Source organism: Zingiber officinale, chromosome 9A (genome assembly GCF_018446385.1).
Source record: "Zingiber officinale cultivar Zhangliang chromosome 9A, Zo_v1.1, whole genome shotgun sequence".
Taxonomy (NCBI): Eukaryota; Viridiplantae; Streptophyta; class Magnoliopsida; order Zingiberales; family Zingiberaceae; genus Zingiber; species Zingiber officinale.
Genome location: NC_056002.1, coordinates 137003967 through 137027670, shown reverse-complemented (window position 1 = coordinate 137027670; position 23704 = coordinate 137003967). Strand labels below are relative to the sequence as shown.

General features: G+C 34.5%; 1 protein-coding gene across 1 annotated transcript; it reads right to left on the bottom strand.

Annotated features, from left to right (window-relative positions):
• Nucleotides 1-8414: 8414 nt before the first annotated feature.
• LOC122018902 (ankyrin repeat domain-containing protein 2A-like) lies at nt 8415-21365 on the bottom strand. The gene is made up of 8 exons (XM_042576364.1): nt 21221-21365; nt 20355-20515; nt 19412-19621; nt 19196-19344; nt 18959-19130; nt 14067-14159; nt 8860-8999; nt 8415-8795 (listed from the first exon to the last, which is right to left on the bottom strand). The coding sequence occupies exons 1-8, from the start codon at nt 21237-21239 to the stop codon at nt 8696-8698; spliced, it is 1044 nt and encodes a 347-aa protein (XP_042432298.1). The 5' UTR covers nt 21240-21365; the 3' UTR covers nt 8415-8695.
• Nucleotides 21366-23704: the final 2339 nt, after the last annotated feature.

Below are 23704 nucleotides of genomic sequence, written 5' to 3'. Positions count from 1 at the left end.
TCAACTTAGAACTGAACTCAAGTTAAGAAAAAGCTTAGTTTTAGTCAACCATTCGACTAGTATTATTTTCAATTGGAACAATATCAGTTGACTTGGAATAGTAATTGTAGGACTGAAGAAAATGCTAGAGGGGTGAGGAGTGAATAGCACTCATGAAATCTTTCATTTTAAAAATCTTTCTTTTGGATATGTTGATCACAGAAGCACACTTTTATTTTTACTTGGTTCACAGCCTCTTGCTGCTACTCTAAGGCTCATAATCCCTTAGATTGCTCACAATTAGGAAATCACTACTTTTCTCCTTTTCAAAGAACTCTTCGGAGGTGGAGAAACCTCTTACAACGAATAAAGGTATTGTAATAAGTTTACCACCCCATTTTAAATTTAAGGCATGAAAAATAAAGCAACTTAAAAGAGTACCGATAATGATAGATCGAAGTAGGGTTTTGTTATCGGAGAAGCACAACGGCATAGAGACGTTACCTTCGCATGAGAAGAAGACTTGAGAGCTTGTGAGTTGATGAAGAAAGCCTTCTAGTCAAGCTTCTTTTATAGGCTTATGTAGAAGTGCATGTTCATTAACTTATATTCTTTCTGGAACCTTTTTAGAGGTGGAGAACCCCCTTATAAGTTTGTATTCAATCACAAGTGTTACAAAATAAATCACATATAAGGAATACAAACAATATTGTAGTCGAGCCGATCTAAAAGTCTTGAGTACCACAACATTATATTGCTCCTAGCGCTTTCGGGTTGAAGATCTTTAAGAGGATTCTCGAGCACAACACAAGATTAATAGAATATTAATATTCTAAATGTCATGCTCAAGGTTCTTTTTATAGGCTTTCGGTCAACCTATAAACTTTGTTCAATCAATTGAACTTAGTCAAACATGATCCATATGATTGAGTTCATCGTGACTTGGATCAAGCCATGCGATCTTGTTATTATCAGGTTTATCAATTGACCAAAAACTTTCTAGTCAACTAAACCAAGCCACATCACCGACAGAGTCTGAACCTGAACCTGGTCAACCAAACCCAATTGGTTGATATGACTGGTTAACCGTTCAACCAAACCGATTTGGATCTGATTCGACCCAGGTCAAGTATGGTTTACTATGGACTTGTCCATCTATATCTGATTGCATTCTTCTACCTCCATCTTGCTTCCAACTTCAGGTTCTTGCAAGACACATATAGAAACACAAACAAACACACAAGTCTAATCCTGTAAGTCTTACCTAACCTGCTAAGCTTACCTCTTGCTCGAAGTTCACTCCTCCAAAACTTCTACCTAAAGTTCACTCCCCTAGGGCTTCCTGTTGTCAAGCATTCAATCACCTTGACCTACTCAAATTTGTCACTTGCAAGATATCTATCTGGCCATCCTTGACAAAATTAATACCAAATTAACTGAATTAATCGAATTAACCGAATGCTCACCCCTAAAGAGATATGATGTTTCTAAGACTTCCTTGTATGCCTAGTATAGATTAACCTCGACTTATTAGGACTTTATCCTTGTCCAGCCTCAGGTCACTGATGACCTGTCAATACTTCCACTGCTTAGAATCCTCTCCTCTTGTACTTTCAACCTTACCAAGGTCCTTCTTGGACTTCACTTGCTTGCTAGGACTACCACCATACCAAGGCCTTTTTTGGACTTCACTTGCTTAGCATCCAATCTTCCTTGGCTTCTAGGACTTCCACCTTGTCAAGGCCCTTCTTGGACTTTACTTGCATAGCCTCTAGCCTTTCTTGCCTATTGGAACTTCCACCACATGCCTGACATCCGGTCCTGCATAACTTATCAGGACTTCTATCACATGCTCGATATCTGACCCTCCATGACCTATGAGAGCACTCCCTCACATTCCTAACTTATAGTCCTCCATGACTTATTAAGACTTCTACCATGTGCTCAACATCCAGTCATCTATGACATGTTAGAACTTCCCTTTCATGTCTAATATTCAGTCTTCCATGACTTATTAGGGCTTGTATCACTACTAAGTGTCTAGTCAATCATGACTCACTTGAACTTCTCTCTTACCAACTTTCTGTTGGACTTCCAATTGTTAAATGTCTAGTCAATCATGACCCACTTAGACTTCTCCACTATCAAATATCTGATCAATCTTGACTTACTTGATATCTCACTCAACCACATATTGATCAAACATCAAAACTCAATTTGAACTTAGTCAACCTTGACTCGACGTCAATTTCTCCAACACTAATTTCCTTTTTTATCATTTTATCTTTCTCTCTCACATTTGTCTAATTGCTCATTTAAAAATTAACTAAATCTACCAATTGAGATTCAAAAGAGGAGGCATTTACCTCACTTGCCATTTCATCTTCCCCTTGATCTAAATATTCTTTTTCATATTTAATTTGTTGCCATAAACGCTTTGTTTGTTTTAAAAGTTGGCAGTGTTAGCTAACATGTTATGTTATTCTCCTCCGATGAGCTTGTTTTATCTTAAATACCTGCTTTTGAGATTGTTTCTTCCCTTTTTTTTGTTGGGATACTTTTTTTATCATTTTTTTTTTCTTAGAAGGGCAGCTTTGACGCAATGGTAAAGTTGTTGCTTTGTGACTAAGAGGTCACGTGTTCGAATCTTGGAAACAACCTTTTGTAAAAAACAGGGTAAAGCTGCGTACAATGGATCCTTCTTCGGGACCCCGCATAACGGAAACTTTGTGCACTAGGTTGTTCTTTTTTTTATCATTTTCTTTTCTTACCTTTGGACATGAGTCTTTCATGTTCCCTTTCTTGTTGCAATAGAAGCAACACAGTTCGTCTTCTATCCTCCTTGTTGTGTTTTTGGTACTCCTCTAAGTCTTGCCTATTTGATTCATTTATTTTCTTAAACTTATGCCTTACCTTACTTACCAAATACGCGTATCCATTGGTCTCTTCTTCCATGGTAATCTCCTCAGAATTTGAAGATGAGGATGGTCCTCTTTGGTCCTTTTCTTTTCCAATCAAGGTTATACTTGTATGTTTAGTGGCTTGTTCCTTTTCGTTGTCTAGCTCTTTGGAAGTATGTAATTCTAATTCTAAAAATAATGAATCTAGACTAGTTACATTTAGGTCTTTGGAGATCAGATAACCATTGATGACGAAGCTCCAATCTTGGATTCTTGGTATGATAATCAGTGTCATTCGAATGAGATCTCTGATTGAAATTTTTTCACCAACACTCATTAGTTCAAAAATGAGTTGTTTATACCTTGAGTGTAATTCTATGTTTGATCCTTGTGAATATGCCTCCATTGATCCCTCGTGCCAATTTTATACTTGTTAATGCATAAAAGTAAATATTTATTGAAAAGCCAAGTATGATTAACTATAATTCTAGTAAGTAAAATGTTATGTATGTAAGGATAAGAGTTGTGTTTTTAGTAAACTAAACTGTCCTTGATTAATTAAATCAAAGTAATGAGTCTTTAATTTGGAATTTAAAATGTGATAATCTTATTCGGACAGTCATGTATTATACATTAAGTTGGGGGTGTTATGTATAATAAGATTATACTGGACTAGATCGACATGATTCTAGAGATTTCATGTAAGAACTATAACGAAGACTTGAATCAATGTATGAAGTCGATCTGAATCCTGAGGGATCATAAACTCTTCTTATGGATCAACTTGTTGAACCTTGCTTACATTGATGTAAGTTGATGGTTGATCTTGGAGACTCGGAGAAATTTGCACCGAGAATATGAATTACGAATAGAGAGTTCATAATGTCTTATGGAGTCTGTTCATGCATAACATCATTACAAGTATGATCATGAAAAAGGCTCTCCTCAAGCGAACCGGCCTATCCTCTACTACATAAATATACAAGCTAGGGGCTTATATGATGGTTGAATGCGGAGACATATTTGACTGTGAATTCATTCCAACGTGATATAGATAAAATAATGTATCTACATGGCCTAATCAATAGTTAAGTCACACGCTCCCATAATCCACCCTATACTCGAAAAATCTACTTCACTATAGTAAACTATTATATGAAATTACGAGTTTTGTCTTGTGTCTATAATGGAATAACATCCCGACTAATAAATTAATAATTAGTCAACCGGTGATGAATTTTACAATGTATTGGAACTTAAATTCATAGGTTCATGGTCCCTCTCCACCTCTAATAATTGGAATGAGATATTTTTCAGATTAATTAAGATGTTAATTAATTTTAGATTTTCTCTTCACTGTGCCATAGTTAATTAATTGTTATCCCTGGGTTATGGTGAAGCGCTAAGACATGATGAATTTATAGAATTTTTTTTGCTAAATGGGATGCGCAACCAAAGGATATTAGGTTCTTCTTGATTTATCTTGGTGGCTGGTATAAAAATTCCTGGAGCCTGGTCGATTACTCAGGACTACTCAATGAGGCTAACTGAGTTTATTTTTTTAATTAATTAAGAAGGCTATAATATCTCTCCAAGATTTTTTTTTTTCAACTGATTAGATTTTATCAGATAGATATTTAAAAAAACATGCCAATCCGATCGAAGATAAAGAGCATCCATATCAGATACTCTATTTAAAGATTTTATTTTAAATTTTGAAAAAGGTAATTAAAAAACCTTTGTATCAATTATCCTATTCATTCCTTAAATTAAACATTTATGAACAGTACTTTTCTAAATTTAGGGAATGAATTCCATTCCCTAAACATTATAGAGAAAAAATAGAAAAGCTGATATTTGATGTATTGAAAAGTGGGTATTTCAAATTTAATAAAGTAATTTTTTTTACAATAAATTATGTATTTTGGATAAGAAAGTTGGTGTGAATACTCTAAGGGCACGTTTGGTTCGAGTTATCATATATAACCTTGGTTATGTGATTACCAAGTAATCACATAACCAAGGTTATGGGAGAATACAACATAATCTTAATTTTGTTTGGTTCAACTAGGTAATGATATAGTCTAACTTGACATTTCCTATATTACCCCTTGTTTAATTATATGATTAATTTTATAGAATAAATTAAATTAAATTAATAATAATAATAATAATTTTAATAATATTAATGAATAAGTTGATAATATATATAATAAATAAATAAAATTGATTTATAAATTTTAAAATAAATTTATATATTTGTAAAATATAATTAGATATATAATTAACTTATTATATATATTTTAAATTTATATACATGTGGATATGTGATTAAATTTTTTAATTATTTTAATATATTTTATTTTCCTTTTAATCCTCCTCAATTTTTTTAGGCATCTTCTCCCCGCTTCTCCCCGCAGCAACGCTGCCTCCTCCGCAAGCAGCCGGCGCCGCCTCCTCCTCCGCAAGCCGCCAGCGCCGCCTCCTCCGCAAGCAGCCGGCGCCGCCTCCTCCGCAAGCAACGGTGCCTCCTCCTCCGCAAGCCACCGGTGCGCCATCTCCACGAAGAGTGAACAGGTACAGAGCCTCTTCTTGTAGATGATCACTGCTATGAGGAGCCATCTCCCACATTCATTCGACAAAATCCCTAGGGAACCTCTTCTTGTAGGTGAGGAGCCATCCACTGCCGTGATCGGAGCTTGCGATCGGAGCTTCAGCGCACATGAGAAACTCTGGGAGGGTGAGGCGGAAGATCTCACGGACATCCCTGCTCATCTCGTGCTCTTTGAAGGGTAATTTTGGAAAAATTTATTGATAACCCCCGAATCGTAGAAAACCTAAGGGTGCGTTTGGTTTGCATCGTTTTCATTTTCATTTTCTGGAAAACGCGCGTTTTCTAGAAAACAGAAAATGACTTTTTGTCATTCTCTGTTTTTCTAGAAAACGATAGCCAATTTTTTAGAAAACGCGCGCGGAAAACGCAAACCAAACACCGTTTTTCAGAAAACGTGCGTTTTCCAGAAAATGAAAATGGAAAACGCGCGTACCAAACGCCCCCTAAGATTTTCAGGGTTTTCTGATTCCTGGATCTATTCCCTAATTGCTGACGTGGCGGGAATATTGCATTACCAGGAATCACCAATTACTTAAACCAAACAAGATTATCGTTGATAACCAACTAAGGTTATCAGCGATAACCCCGAACCAAACACGCCCTGAAAATCTTAGGTTTTCTACGATTCCAGGGTTATCAATAAATTTTTCCAAAATTACCCTTCAAAGAGCACGAGATGAGCAGGGATGTCCGTGAGATCTTCCGCCTCACCCTCCCAGAGTTTCTCATGTGCGCTGAAGCTCCGATCGCAAGCTCCGATCACGGCAGCGGATGGCTCCTCACCTACAAGAAGAGGTTCCCTAGGGATTTCGTCGAATGAATGTGGGAGATGGCTCCTCATAGCAGTGATCATCTACAAGAAGAGGCTCTGTACCTGTTCACTCTTCGTGGAGATGGCGCACCGGTGGCTTGCGGAGGAGGCGGCGCCAGTTGCTTGCGGAGGAGGTGGCGTCGCCGGCTTGCAGAGGAGGCGGCGCGCGGCGTCAGCGGCTTGCGGAGGAGGCGGCACGGTTGCTTGCGGAGGAGGAGGCACCATTGCTTGCGGAGGAGGCGGCGCCGGCGGCTTGCGGAGGAGGAGGCGACGCCGGCGGCTTGCGGAGGAGGCAGCGTTGCTGCGGGGAGAAGCGGGGAGAAGATGCCTAAAAAAATTGAGGAGGATTAAAAGGAAAATAAAATATATTAAAATAATTAAAAAATTTAATCACATATCCAGATGTATATAAATTTAAAATATATATAATAAGTTAATTATATATCTAATTATATTTTACAAATATATAAATTTATTTTAAAATTTATAAATCAATTTTATTTATTTATTATATATATTATCAACTTATTCATTAATATTATTAAAATAATAATAATTATTATTAATTTAATTTAATTTATTCTATAAAATTAATCATATAATTAAACAAGGGGTAATATAGGAAATGTCAAGTTAGACTATACCATTACCTAGTTGAACCAAACAAAATTAAGATTATGTTGTATTCTCCCATAATCTTGGTTATGTGATTACTTGGTAATCACATAACCAAGATTATATATGATAACTCGAACCAAACGTGCCCTCAGGGTTTTCTGATTCCTGGATCTATTCCCTAATTGCTGACGTGGCAGGAATATTGCATTACCAGGAATCACCAATTACTTAAACCAAACAAGATTATAAACAAGATTATCGTTGATAACCAACTAAAGTTATCAGCGATAACCTTAAAGCAAACACGCCCTAAGAGTGGAAGGTCATGATTTTGAAAAGCGTCATCCGTTCATCGTTCTCGCAATTAGATCCAAAGAAAATGAGCAATGTGTTTTAGCCAAATCATATTTATCCAATATACATTGTAGTATTATTTTTAGACTCCCTTTTATAATTAATTTATTTGATAAATTAATTAATCATTGGACAATATATCTAATCAGTTTAGTTAATTAGAAATTGGTTAATTAAATTTGATAATCTTAATTACGTGTTAGTTATTTAAATCATTTAAAAATGATTGATTCAATTATTTAATTAATTATTTTAATTAAAAAGGTTTTAAAATTCTATTGTATTTCGTAATACATAAACTATCGCACATATATATATATATATATATATATATATATATATATATATATATATATATAGATATAGAGAGAGTTTGTCCAAGGTAGATATGAATAAATCAAAACCAATGTCCTCTTAGAAACATCCTTAATAATGTATCTATGACAATTAAAAGAGAAGAGGTACGACAGAAATGCACGGTATGAGATTTTGATATTATAAAAGTTAGATACGCGAAATAAGAAATCTCAAAACCTGCATACGCGATTTAGTAAAATGCCGTATAAATTATTACTTCCTAATTATACGACCTTCATATGTAAAGTTAAAAGAAGTTGAAGTATTTATATTCAACTTCTTAGTCGGCAATCCTCTGGCGTTCTTAAGACAATTAATGACAACACCCTAACAGAAATTCTCAAGCTCAAACAAATTTCCATTTCTTCTCTATCGGAAAGGAACTATACATTACTATCGACGGTTTTTAACAATTAATTCTCCTTTTATGCGTGTAGTGATGAGTAGCATACAGTGATGAAAAAATATAAATAATTTTTTTGAAAATATTTTAGCAAATACTTCAAACGCTAGGAAAAAAATTTAAAAAGAATACTCATTTGCATAACATATTAAATCTCCAATCGGCATATGTTATGCCAATGGAAAATGAAAGGGCTGCACTAATTCACGTTCAGACCATGCCACTAGTTGAATTCATACGAGTCTCAATGGAAAATGCTTCCAGTACCACTTAGTTTTAAGTTGATTATTAACAGGCATGCCAAAATTTACGGTCAAAATGCTACAATTAAAACAATAACAAGACTGCAATTTAGCCACTCAAAGACCGCAAAGTAAATGACATGTAAACTTTATCATCATGCAGACTTTTGGAAGAGTTGGTTGATTCTGATACATAATGCCGAAATACTCAGATTAATTGAGTTTTCCACCCCGCAGCAGAAAGATTCAATCTCATTGAAACTGGAAAGGGAAAATTATATAGGAAAAAAAAATACAATAACCAGATACCAACAAATAACACAGCAAATTGGAAGCAGCGAGGTTGAAAAGACTAGCACAATCGCCTCCTACAACAACCTTCACTCCCTCACCCAATAGCAGAAGAATGAGTGGTGTTTAGAGGAAGATATCTTTTTCAAGTAACTTCAGAACTTCATCTTGATTGTTCAGCTTGGCAACGTCGATTGGTGTTTTTCCATCCAAATTCTGCAAAGTGCTGCAGCAAGAAAACACAGATATGAAGTAGAAAGATTGTGGTGAATTTAGGTTTGTTGACTTACACAGCTGCGCCATGCTCCAAAAGCAATGCCACACACTCCTTGCGACCGTAACCAGCAGCATAGTGGAGAGGAGTGGTCTTATTTTTGTCCAGTGCATTCACTGTAGCACCAGCTTCGAGAAGGACCTTAACACATACCACCTGAGAGCAAAACCAAGCAAACTCGATAGTAATTGGGGATCAAGTCTACAACAATAAGAAAAAATCTGCCTCTTAGTAAAGAGACTCGTTGTAATTTATGGCACTTGCTAAACTGTCCACTTGAAGAAAAAAAATATATAAAAATAAAACTCGAGTTACAAGCCGTGGATTCTCACATTAAGGGATTAGTATCATATCCTGCTTTTGTTCTATGACCTGGGTTTAGAAACAGATTAAAACCCTCAAGCTAAGAAAAAAATCACACGATCAAAATGGTCTATGTCATCCTGCTGCAGAGGAGATAAGTTGAATCGAAAATGAACAAACAATTGCAAGAAATTCATCACAAATCATGTTTGAGGATGAATTTGTAAATTGCCACTTGTGATTTAGCAACTAATAACACACTGTTGTGAGTAACAGAAAAGTTCAAACCAATATATAATATCTATTGGTCCTCACCTGGAAGATGTCAACATGTAAAATGCTGCAATTAAGTCCTTTGTATGATACAATCAGCACTCATGTCTTCGAGTGGTTTTAGCATGAGAATCTTATCAAATCCACTGGAGTGATTGAAACCATTCAGAAGGTTTTGATGCTTAGCTAAAGAAGCATCATCCAAAAGCAAATCAAAGAAAGAGCAATTAGCTTCGAGAAGGACCTTAACACATACCACCTGAGAGCAAAACCAAGCAAAAAGCATGTCTGGTCTCAAAACAGTGCGAAACTAGAGCAAAGCGAAAGAAGAGGCTGAAAAGAAGCCAAGGAATAGAAGGGAACAAAGTCAAAGGATGTCTTCTAATCACCACCATGGCCACTGACAACAGCAACGTTGGTATTGCAAATATGTGGCTTCATCTATCAGCTGCATAATATATCATAAACACCTAGAAAAAGAAGGGAAAAAAACCTTCTCTTGTAATTAAGTTAAACCACATGGCTTTTTACATATACAAACAAGGTGTTCTGTCAAAGGGAGATGGCTGACTTCGCATGAAGTGTCTACAACACTTACCTTCTCCCTCTCCCCTCCCACAAGAGTGGTGCCTCTAAGCACAAGAAGTGTTCACTAGCCATCCTTTGTGATTGAATGGACCTGGCTCATCAGTTGAAGCATCAGAAAAGCTCATTAGTCAAAGCTTCAGAACGCTCAATAGTTGAAGCTTCAAAAAGTGCAACCAATATGCCACTTCCCAGCAATAACCCTTACTACCCTTGCACTTTTCCTCTGTAATTGAGACACTGCTGTCCAACCAAATTTCACACAACCAACATATCACCCTAGGATGAGTCAAACATCTTGGACACAGTAATCATGTTGCACTAATTGCATCAAATGGGTTCAAAGAGATCATGAATGCTGTTCTAGTGGTGGTCCACCAAAATCAGAGTCATGGAATCTTTCAACTAAATGTCCACAGTTTTTGTCATTGGTTAAATTCACTTTGCATTCAATGGAAGCCACCAGGGCTTTCAATGCTCCAAATAGTAGGGAGCCAACCTAACTAGGAAGAAGCTCAAAAGTCTACTTAAGGCTATGCAGAGATCAACACACAAAGCTCTCTCAAGGAGTCCCATCCCCACTAACCAACCAACTGACCCTCTGCATGTCTCCTCTAATGCTTAACAGCCAAACTCCTCTTCATCCTTCTTTACCTCTTCTCTCTCTCCCTCATCGAGCATCATGTCAACTATTCCCTATTTCTCCAATGGAAGTTGGGTCCATGCAAATGTTATTTTCTTCCTATACTAATGTGCATGAGGCCTGCTGGAAAATGGAACCCAACTGATATGTCAATGAGTTTCCCCTCTGAAGAGTCATTGGTGATGCTTAGTGCGTGGGAAATCTGTGAGACATTTGCAACCGTAGGATGGTTAGGATGCATCATTTCCATATGGTAGAGGAATCTCACATGGTGTTTGGAAGTATTATCATTCAAGGTTTAAAATTTCAAACAGTGCCAGAATTTTGATATAGTCCTGTATCGTACCGTGCCGATACAATTTCGATACATATTTTAATATAAAATATATTAATTAAAAATATTTCATTATAGATACTTATTATTAAGTTATATTTGAGATATTGAACGTTGAGTTTAAGTTTTTATATTATATGCGAAATGTTTTATTCTTATTGTGTAAAAATCAAATTAGGTTAATGAAGTACATCAAAAAGGTGCAAACTATATTTAATTTAGATATATTTTGATCAGTTTAAAATTAAATTCAATTTATAAAATAATTTAGTTTATTAGTAGAAATACATTTATAAAGTTAGAAATTATATTATATTTATTTTTTTATCTAAGAAGGGAAAAGGATAATTAATAAGAAAAAAATGTATAAAAGAGAAAAAAATAAAAAGGAAATATTATTTTAAAAAAATAAAAAATTCAACTTTTAAAATAAAAAAAAAAAATCAGCTATAAGTGCTATGCTCCCCACAGAGCGGCAACCTCCGCGCCTCTGTGGGGGTCGTGGCAATCTCGGTAGCCTCGCGAGAGTCACGGTGACCTCCGCACCCCACGAAGACCATGTGCGGATGTTGCGACAGGTGGTGGGCTTGGGATGGCACGCAGGTTGAGAAAAAAATCTTTTAAAATTTAAAATTAAAGTGGAAAACTTAATAAGCTCGTGGACTTGCCCGCCTAATCCACAATCCAAACTTAAAATTTTCAACCTTTTTCTATATTTCTTTTTTATTTTTAGCGAGCTAGCCCGACTAACCCATAATCTGCCTTAGGTTGGGTTAGGGATTTCCCAACCTGGGTTGGCGACTCGGCAGCCCGCCTCGCCACAAGTTGACCTGTTTGATATCACTAATTGCCCTATTTAAATTTCAAGGTCCTCCCTGAGGCAAGTGCCCTAGACATGTTGCTCCCTAGCACCTTGGGCCAATTTCTAATGGATCTTCTAATCATTTCTACACAAACTTATACTTATTTCAAGTCATTTCTTTATTTTAATAATTTTATTTTATAATTTCTTTGTTTATTTAAAATTTTACAGATCATTGCCCATATTCCACTATGTGGTTTGGCCATTTATAATTTACATTCATCTCATCATTTTTTTTTTTTTGATAGAATACAAGCAGGATGGTTGAAATGGAGAAAGCGTCAAATGTTTTATGTGATCGTAAAGTCCCTCTAAAACTTAAATGGAAAATTCTACAAAACCACAGTTAGACCTGTTATGTTATATAGAGTTGAATGTTAGACTGACTCAAGCACATGAGCAGAAAATGAGAGTTGCAAAGATGAGGATGTTAAGGTGGATGTGTAGACATACGAGAATGGACAGAATAAGAAATGAGAGCATTAGAGAGAAAGTCGGAGTTGCATCTATTGAAGAAAAACTCCGAGAGGTACATTTAAGATAGTACGGGCACATACTTAGACGGCCAATAAATGCTCCAGTTAGGCAATGTGAGATTATGACAAACACGTATATCAAACGAGAAAGAGGAAGGCCAAAAAAGACTTGGTTAGCCACGATAAACCAAGATAAACTTTATTTAAATAAAGATGATGGTATAGTTGGAGATAGAGCTCAATGGAAGAATCCATATAACCGGCCCCACCTAGTGGGATATGGCTTGGTTGTTGTTATTCTCTTATAATTAATTAAATTTAATATTTTACTTGTTTCTCTATGAATCCATGAGTTAGGCATATCCAATGTTTCACCACGTCGTATATGTAGTAACTAGTCACGTGTTGCCTTAACATTCAATTTATTTACTTACATCAAGTTAATTTATTAATTCAACCAAACTTAATCAGTGAGGAAAAACAACCAATTTAGTCTAATTGGAACAATAAGAATCTGAATTGTTTTTTATCAATACATGTTACATACCCCTCTAGTAATCTACCTCCATTAATCTTTATGCAAGTTATATCACTTGCAATTACAAATCAATTAAATAAATTCTTTTACATTAACTAAAATATTCTTTAGTTTATCTACCCTTACATCTTCCACTAATAGATCCAAGTCATCTAATTTTCTAGTAACCCCATACATTAGCAATCATGTTAACATATTTTAGCAAAAATATTGTAAGTTTCTAAATGAAACCAATTTATATAACCTATGCAGATGCACAGTGTGTTGTGAAATGTTGGTTTTAGTTTAAGATGTTTGTAAATATTATGTGACAAGCACAATATTCTTTAAATACTGAAATCTTAGTTCTTGTTTTTGGGTCAACTTATCTATTTTAGCATTTATATCTTTGACATTAGAGAATCGTATACCAAAAAACCTTTTTGTAGTATCAGAGACCATCCTCCTCAATGATCACCTTCAATTCTTCAATCATTTCCAAAAAACTATTATGCAAGTCTTACAGACCATCCTCTTCAATCATTGCCCTCAATCCTTCTTTTGAATCACTTTTCTAGGTTAAACAACAAAAAATGCACTCGTGTTCAATCAATATTTGAACTCAACACAATCTAGATAAATTGGTGCAATATAATTCTTTATTTCCTTAGAATAATATGATCATCTCATCCAATATTACAATTAGGTTCAGCAAAATCATCTGAATAGTCCAACATCTTGATAAATAAAATGAAAATCAAGGTCCCAAAGCAGATGACTGTTGCTTGAGTAAATTAATGAAATCAGCATTTACTGCACTTTATATTTGACCAGATTTACTGTCTATATTGTCAAAAAAAATACACAGAAGAGAATATAATATCAGATAAAGTCAACCTGCCAGAGAACCTCAACTTCCAAATTAAGTGGAGACAAGCATACCCAAGGTATGTGTCATGGACTTAAAATGATTGTTTTCCAGGTTATTCAAGCATCTAAATCACAGTATGTTTTCACATCACCAAGCTCAATAGGATCAAAGTGATGAAATTCTAATATATGGCCGGAGGATCTTAAGATGACCTCAGATTCTCAATTATAAATCAATCACTGAAAAGCTATTGTCGAAGATGCCATTAACTTGTTCATTTTAATACAACATTTGAAGCGTCAAACTTAATACCACAAATAATGCATGATGCACCAATAAAAAGCTATACTCAATCATACCTCACCATAACCACAGGCAAAATGCAAGGCTCTTCTTCCCTCAGAGTCCTCTTCATCCTTGTCGGCCCCAGAATCCAAGGCCTTCTTTAAACCCTACATGATCATTAAAGTAAATTGTAAAAATAAATAACATTAAAAAAAACTCCATTCCAAAACAAAATAATTGCACCAAAACATAGATAAACAAAAATTGCAAAACCCCAAGGCCAACAATCCAATTTAACCTCACTCATAATAATGCATCTCAATAAACTGCAAGATTATCAATATATATAGCAGATAGAGCAAAATATTATTAAACAGGCACATTGTTTTCTTTATTGATGTGAGGTATATACATAGATGTCATAAACATACGAGTACAATATGGTTTCATTAAGAGTATTTGACATCTTAAAGTAATTGAATAAGATTCTCTTAAATTTTTAAATCTTGACCACTATAACTTGGTACCATAGTATGATGACAAGGCAAATAAAATTGTATAGATAGCATAAATGTCCAGTCACAGAGTAGGCTATGCTGATGCTAAATTCCCACATTTGATAGTACTAGTTACTACTGAAAACAATCTTCACTTTTCTTTGCCTAAGTTTTTCATTCACTTACAAACAGCTTTATCCACATGCCTTCAAAATTCATTTTTCTTTTGGAGCCTAGTGACCTTCCTACCGTGTTATGTAGCTCCTTCCAACACGTCAAGATTCATACATACCACAGAAGTGGTCAGCACCACACTGTGACATAGCTAACAACTTCTGTACTGCATACTTGATAAACACTGAATACAAGTAGTTAGAAAAGAAGACATTTGTTTCTTTAGGCCACTCATTCAAGAGGGTTCTAAAACAAAAGATCCAGAAAAACCTAGAGAAACACAGCCCTACAATACTTCCTTTCCAAAAGAAGTAATGGCAATGCAGCATTTGTGCAAGGGTTTTTAGATGCAAAGTGAGACCTTGTCTGAGAGCACAAGACACTCCAAGAATAAATTGGATCCAGAAAATTACAACTGGAGTATGACATCTATTAACTCGATCTACTAGGCATAAAAATAAATTAAAATAATCACTCAAAAATCAACCAAAATCTAGAGAAACAAACATTCACTAGATGTGGCAAAAGGTGATTCGCTCACCTTTTGCCACATCTACTGAATGTTTGTTTCTCTAGAGCTCAAATGCTTGTGTTCAAATGATATCTAATCTAAGCCTGCATAAACATCTTATCTAAAGGTATTTAAAATATGATTTTTAGAATTTAGCCTCTCACATGAAATCATTAATTATACATTATAGCTGTTTTCCTTAGTTAAGGTTGATGCCTTTTAGATATAGTATTTGCATTCAAACAATTGTTGGACATTATAACTAGTATTGTTTATGCTATCCTTCTCTTCATCCTACATTTATCAACTACAAAGTGCCAAAAGCAAACTATATTGTCAGTGCAACATTTAGAATGCTGTCCCTATGTCTAGCCTCAATTACGCTATCAGTCACACAATTAGTTAAAAAAGAAAAATTATTTGAGACAGTTATGCTAACGGAGATACACAATAAATCCAAACAACAGTTGTTTTAAATTTTAAACACCAAATATCTTGTTCAAACTTAAAACATATAGGTCAGAACATGCTAAAATACAATTCATGAAATAGTTTAATTGACATCAGTAATACAAAGTCAGTTCATTGAAGTCCACAAAACATATTCAGCCATGTACAACATTTTATAGTGAAAATTTTGAACTTTAAAATTTAAGACATAATGTGTTTACAACAAAATAAAAATACCCAATATTGAAAGGTTTATCAATTACTCTTTTTACCCACAATGCATTTAAAAATTAGGTTGAACAATAACAATATTTGACCACATAGATAAACTATTGTTACTTCCCTTTTCAAGAAAATATAAAACTTATAATGAAAGATTAAGCATTTTAGCCATTTCATTAAATTTTAAAATTTCCTATTTGGATGGTTGCTTTTGCAAAAGAACATCCAATAATTAAATTGAGATGGCAGTATCCAACAAGCTATTTTATATACATCTTTAAATTTCATTGTTTTGACAATAAATAGGATGCAATAGATCAAACTTTTATCATTTGATTCTGAAGTTCCAATCACAGGCCAAAATGGTATGATTCCAGTACCATGTTGTGATATTTGACACACTTTAAAGAATTGCGAGATTATTTCAAATGAATTTTAATTGTATAATTTAATTTCACAGCCTTATTATCTCAAAATATAAGCTTACAGCAATTATAAAGGCAATTAAATCCCATACCAAAATGAGTGATGTACATCATATGAGACATTTATTTTTATAGCATCATTCTGAAAATACCTTGTAGTTTTTCGAAATTCATATTAAATAATGTTTTAGGGCATCTAATAAAACCATCGATGTCGGACTCAAGCACAGATGAAAAAGGTTGAGGGTTGCGTTAGATTGTCAGTTAGCATCAAACACAGCTGAATATTCTATGAATTGATCCATCCTACTATTGTGCTAATGATATGTTAGGTTGTTCCCCGAAACGCGTTGCAAGGTCCACTATAACATCCCGACAAAGACCGCTACTTCTTCGTAAAAACTTGGGTGTAGTGTTAAATATGCAAGTAGATAGGAACAAACATTATAGGAAAATTGATTGTCTTACATTTGGAACATGAAACATAAGAACACTCATTAGTAAAGAATGAAGGTAGTAGACACGTTGATTAAGAGAAGAATAATATTGTGTTTACAAGAGATAAAATGGATAGGAAAGAAGGCAAAGACGATAGAGATCTTGAGTTTTAAATAATGGTACACAGGAAGTATTGTTGTAGATAGTTTGTTAAAAGATGAAGTGATAAAGAGTAGTTAGAAGAGGGAAACTCTCAAGATAGTGGTGGCAAAAAGGCTATTAATATAATTAGCATATATGCACCTCAAATAGGATTAGATGAAAATGCCAAATATAAGTTTTGGAAAAACCTAGAAGAGGTAATATAAAAAATTCAGTCAAATGAAATTATTTTAATAGGAGATTTAAATGGGCATAAATGAGCAATAATGAAGAATACGATAGGGTGCATGAGGGTTATAATTTTGGAACAATAAATGAAGGGAAAACTATATTGAATTTTGTGATAGAATATGAACTTATAATAGCTAATATGCTTTTCAAGAAAAGAGAAGAACACATGGTTACTTTCCAAAGTGAAAATAATAAATCACAAATTAACTGTCTTATGATTAGGAAGAAAGATAGAAAAATTAATAAAGATTACAAAATAATTAAGAAAACTTAACTACCCAGCATAGATTAATAATGTTGGATATGCGCCTCAAGTATAATATCAATAGAAAGAAAACATGTATAACTCCTAGAATCAAATGGTGAAAGTTAAAGGATGAAAAACAAAGCATATTTAAGGAAAGAGTAGGAGTCCAAATATTATGAGATATTATGAGAAATATATAGCGACTCAAATACAACATTGGATAAAATGACATTAAAGTTGAAAATGGTAGGCATAGTCGATGAGTCAAAAAGACGTGCATTACCAAATAAAGAATCTTGGTGGTGGAATGAGAAAATACAAAAGAAAGTAAAAGAAAAAGATGAGTAGCCAATAAGTTATTATAGGCTTGTAAGAACAAAGAAAACTTTTAAAAGTATGCAACAGACAAGAAAAAGGCCAAGAAAGCGGTGGGTGAAGTTAAGAATGAAACTTTTAAATGCTTACATCAATAGCTAAATACAAAAGAAAGGGAAAGGGGCATGAATCACTTGAGCAGAAAGATGAAGACAAAAGATCTTATCCAAATAAAATACATTAAAGATGAATACAATGAGGACTTATAATCTTAAGATTAAATGGTAATTGGGAGGACAAGAGAGGACAGCGTGATTTTCATTCATTCCGCTTCTTGACATCTACAAGCATCATACGCAAGTCCTCATTTCAATCGGGGGAGGCTCCATCATCTCTAGCGCTTGATTTTCATTTAGCTCTTTCGTTGGAACGAGTTGTTTGATTTTCCTTATACTTTTTTTTTTTTTTACTTCTGCCAATGCATTTTAATTTGTTTAATATATGTAATGCTTTGTTTCGTTTGAATGTTATAAGTCTTCATTATGCGTTTGGACTGCAAGTTGCAAGTAGGTTAGATTAGAATGCAAGATTTCTGTTAATTTCCTTGTGATTGTAGTTTTAGTGAGGTTACGCTTTTATTAATTGCATTACTTTACGTTTGTCATTCTTAGCATTCGAATGTAAGATTTCCATTATCTTCTTTGCGATTCATTACGGCTTAGTGTGGTTACAATTCTGTCAGTTGCATGCATTACTTTACATTTGTCATTCTTAGCATTCGAATGTAAGATTTCCATTATCTTCTTTGCGATTGATTACGGCTTAGTGTGGTTACAATTCTGTTAGTTGCATGCATTACTTTACATTTGTCATTCTTAGCATTCGAATGTAAGATTTCCATTATCTTCTTTGTGATTGATTATGGCTTAGTGTAGTTACAATTCTGTTAGTTGCATTGATTTACATTTCCTGTTCTTAGCTTTCACATCGAAAAAAGACAAACCCCCAATTACCATTTGATCTTGAGATCATGGCTCGCAATTGCATCCTTGAGAGACGATGCGGAGTTGCCCTATACTGCACTAGAATAGGAGGGTTCAGTATTAATTTTGTCATAGCACATGATCAAGTACCACCGAAATTGAATTAGCATGGGTCACAAAGTGATATTTAGTCGTACCGACATGGTATTGGCATTGGTTGGCAATCAAAATGGACACAATTCAACCGTGTTTACAAATACCAATTGGCACTTGAAAGTTGAAACCATACAAAATAGAAATTGGTATAATACCTCAACATCACCAACACTAGCAGTTTGATGAACAACAGATTCATCCTCATATCCGCCTTCCTCTACTGCTTCTTCAGTTGCTGAAAGATCAGTAGTGGAAACACCATCACCTGAAGGCCCAACTCCCATAGCTTGACCAAGCTTTTGGAGAACATCAGGATCATTCCAGTATCTAAACAAACAGGGGTTTAAACATGGAAATGGATATATTCAAGGAAAATCATTGAGATATATTACTTCATCATTGAAGAAGGACCTCCTGTTTCTATCTCTTCAAGAATTCCCTTCAAGGTCGGATCCTCCTTCATGCGAGTCATTCGTTCCTCAATCTGCTCTTTCTGAGCAGGATTTGTTAAATTTTCAAGCACCGAAGACATACCAGGATCCTAAATAACAAATAAACATAAGTATATGACTGATCAAGGACAAAAATCACCTTAAAAATATGGCAACCTGCATAATAGCATTTCCAAGGTGTTCAGCCATTTTCATAAACTGAGGATTTTCCATGACATGCTGCATGGTTGAAATGTACTGCTGAGGATCCAATGGAGGAACACTATCTTGTCCTGTACTATGGACACTCTTTTGAAGTTGTTCAGCCATTTGACTAAATACAGGATCTTTGGCAATTTGTTCAGCCATGTCTTTAATCATAGGATCCTGTGCCGATAAGACTCTAGATGTTAGTTTAACATAAATACTAAATTATAAAAATGTTACTACGTTTACTAACATCAATACCAAATTTAAATTGGTACAATAAGATTTTTGGGGCTAAGATCACTTTTTCATGTCACACACATCACCTAAATGTTCCTCAAGTGAATATGTCAAAGGCTGTACAGTTTTTACATAGCCATTAGTTCAACCCATCATCACTATCAGCAACCTTAGTCCATGTTTTCCATTGAATTTAAGACTCTAAATTATTTACAAAATAATGTTTCCTGTATCTACTTTTCTAGATAGAATTTTCTTTTGAACCAACCACCATAAAACATAGAAAATAATGATATTATTTTGACTTTACAAAGAGAAGTAGACAATTTATTTTTAGCCACAAACTAAAGTGAAAAAGAGAGGGAAAAAAATGTGCACAAAGGAAACTAAAGCAATAGACAACAACATTCAGATGCCCTTGGTGTACTGCTATGAAGATGTTCCCAAGAACACCAAATCAACATAAGCATCCATATTTGTAAAATTTAATCAGGCAACTCAAACCAATGTAGCACTAGCTTGATTGAGATAATAATACTAACCACAGCTTGGTAATTATGGCTTAATTAACAATAATAACTAGTTTCAAAATACCATTTAAGGTGCTACATGATACATAGGTGTCAGTTAAGGTTTAGAAATCATTTGTTACAAACATAAGGAGAGCAATTACATTGAGCAGGTTTTGCACAGAAGAAAAATCAAAAGGGTTCATCGGAAACCCAGTAGCTGGGGCTGAAGAGGTCCTCCGGTATCCGGTTTCTTGTTGGGTGGAGTTAGTAGGTAATGCTTCAGATGTCGAGCTTTTGTTTTCAACTGAATTAGATTTGTTGTCTGAAACAAATGAAAATAACAGTTCAAAAGGTCATCCCTCATAGGAGAGTATTTGAATTTTTCAATAGCTTTACAAATCAAAGAGGTAATTTATGCATACTCATGAATGTGCTTAACAAATGTAGATTGAATTTCAGATTAACAAGAGAAATACTTCCTTAAGAAAACTTCCGAAATCTAACATGTTTGTTCCTCATGATTGCATTATATATCATTCTAAACCATAAACTGAAAGAAGAGTCAGACATGGTCAACAAGAAAACTAGCCCACAAGTTTAATAGGTGTGAACCCCGGGACCAAAATATGTAAGCCCACATTAATCTCAATTTACCCATCAAAGCCTATATGTCTATACAGTTTCTTTAAAATTCTCCATTGTACACTAATAAGGGTTGTCAAACAAGAGCACTGGAACTGATTGAGCTGAAGAGCTAGCTAGCAAACCAGGCTCAATATTTCAGACGTTGAAAGTGCCGTATCCCAGAAGCTAAATTGTAAGTTTCAGATAAATAAATTAGGAGTATAATCACTCCAGCACGAGTCCTCCCCAAAAAACCCAACGTCGCTTCTCTCTGTCTACCTCAATTTCAAATGCATCAGGGACAGCCCAACAGAGGAAGAACCAAATTCAACGAAAACTATGCTATCTTGTATCAGAATGGAAAGGAGAAAATCAAAGAGACGAATAAAGAGAAAGAGAGAACCTTGATTGCCGGAAGCCATGGTGGACGACACAGATCGGGGAGTGGTCCTGCGGCGCGAACACTCGACCAAACCCTCGGCTCCTCGTCTATCCGCCGGCGAAGATGGAAAATAAAAATAGCGAAGCCAATAAAAACCCTTGCGAGGATTTGGTACGTTGTATGAGACAGGGAACAGCTGGATCTCCCACCATGAAGGACTAGGGCTGTGTAAAAAAACCGACAAATCGAAAATCGGACCGAAATTGATACCTTACCAGTTCCGATTAACCGGTTCGGTTTTCGGTTTAGTATTTTTTAAACCGATTTAATCGGTAAACCGGTTAATCTAAGTTGACAAATGATATTCTCCAACACTTAACATAAGTTTGTTATTATAATATATATTAAAAATAAATAAATAAATAAAATTTATAATGCTTATTGATAATTTAAAACTCATTCAGCTGGGCTTTAGTCCATAACTCATCTAACAGCCTCAAGCAAGTGGTTTAAAGGAATCAATTCACTAGAATTATGTGATCAAGCATCATCGTCATACATTCCTTGCATCCTGAATCAAAAATAGAATTAACCAAAGCAATGCATCGACATCCGTGATGGCCAAAAAATAGTATCAATTCCCCGAAAGAATATGATAGAGAGAACAAGACTCTTTCATTCCTTTCATCGAGATCGCTTAGAAGTGACAAAATCAATCTAAGTATACCATTAGCATCGATTCAATTCTTTGGAATCGACCGCCCAATCACGTGGAAGCTATCAGTTATTAGGTGATCAGCAGGGAGCAACTCTGACATTAAATGACAAATGACATCATAACATCATTATGAGAAATGACGTTCTATCTTGATGTTTAATAATTTTGCAGTAGCTAATAGTTAGGAAATGACCAAATGAAATGTCTTCCCACACTTCTCTTTCACTAGCCTTGAACATGTTTATAGTTGTTGAACTTCTAATGTTGGTATTTCATCTATATTGAAATGATTAACTGCATTCATTACATTATAAATCATTGATTGCATTGCATTCTCATTAGATGATGATTCTCCTAGAGCAGTTGTGTCAGATGAAGATGCCGAAGTTCCAATTGGATGAAATAAATAAGGCTCTCCGTTACAATACCAATTGTAGTAATTTGGAACAAAACTATTTCTATATATGTACTTTCACGATATCCTCATCATGGAAAGAAGTATTTCTACATTTACAATGATTATACGGACAACGTAACTCAGTACTATTCATATATTCTGTGACTCTTAGTAAAGTTCACAAATTCTTCAACTCCAGCAAAATATTCATTTCAGATAAATCTATTTTCTAATCTATTATACATGTAAGCTTTGTTCATGTACATTATATCCTAATGAGAATAAAATTTCCAACATTACTAAAACAAGGACAAAACTAAGCAATTATGCAAAAATTTCTGTAACAATTATCACAACCGATCATGAGACTTAACTTATCTAATGGATCATTTATAACAATTATGTAATAATTTTTGTAAGTTAAGGGCAAAAATATCACATCGGCGTATCAAACAAATAATAAGAATAATCTCAAAAGATGAATAACCAATATCAAATCAAAATATCTAATGTGCATGCCCACATTATTCCTATTGTTGTAGCAATCGTTGACAGGGACTTTGCTCCATTGTGCCCTTCTAATTGGGCTAAATTTGGGTTCCTTTTTGTTTTAATTCAGTTAGCATATAATTGCACTTTTGAATTCTTGATTAACTTAGTTTTATATAAATTGATGTTTGTGTATATTTGAATTAACATTCATATATTTAAATTCAGGGACTATGCTCTATAGAGCTTGTGCTCTATGTTCGACCATAAGTTGATTGGGATAGAATTAAAATTCTACAATTTTTTCCATGGATTCAGATCACTTGGAATTGGATTTCAGTTTCACTTTTACTTACGAATTTTTTTTTATTGCAATCTACTCGTAAGTAGATTGTCCAATTTCGCATTGGTAACAAAAAATAATTTCCGACAAATCAAGCACTTCATAGATTGTTGGAGGAATCAAGATCAAAGATGCAACTATAAGAAACACATATTCCATGGAATATAGCAAAGTATAAAGTTGTATAAAAATTACAACACCACCTTCCACTTCGCGGCCTTATTCTTGAGTAAACCAAGTATCAAGCATTGCTGCTGAGCAAGCAATGCAAGAACTATAAAGTAGTGTGAAAAATAATCAGATATTGTTGCTTGCTAAATAGGCATCCATGACACAACTTTGTAAAAGGTCAAAGCCTTCAGCAAGTAACGCACATATGCAGCTAGACTTGTGAATTAATTGATATGTTGGTCAGCATCAATATAATTAAATAAGTACAAGTAACGCATATATGCAGACTTGTCGTACATGCATTAATTGATATGTTAGCCAGCATCAATTAAAGAACAACGAGAAATTAACACGCAAAGCTTTACGCTACCTTGGACCTTTACCTAC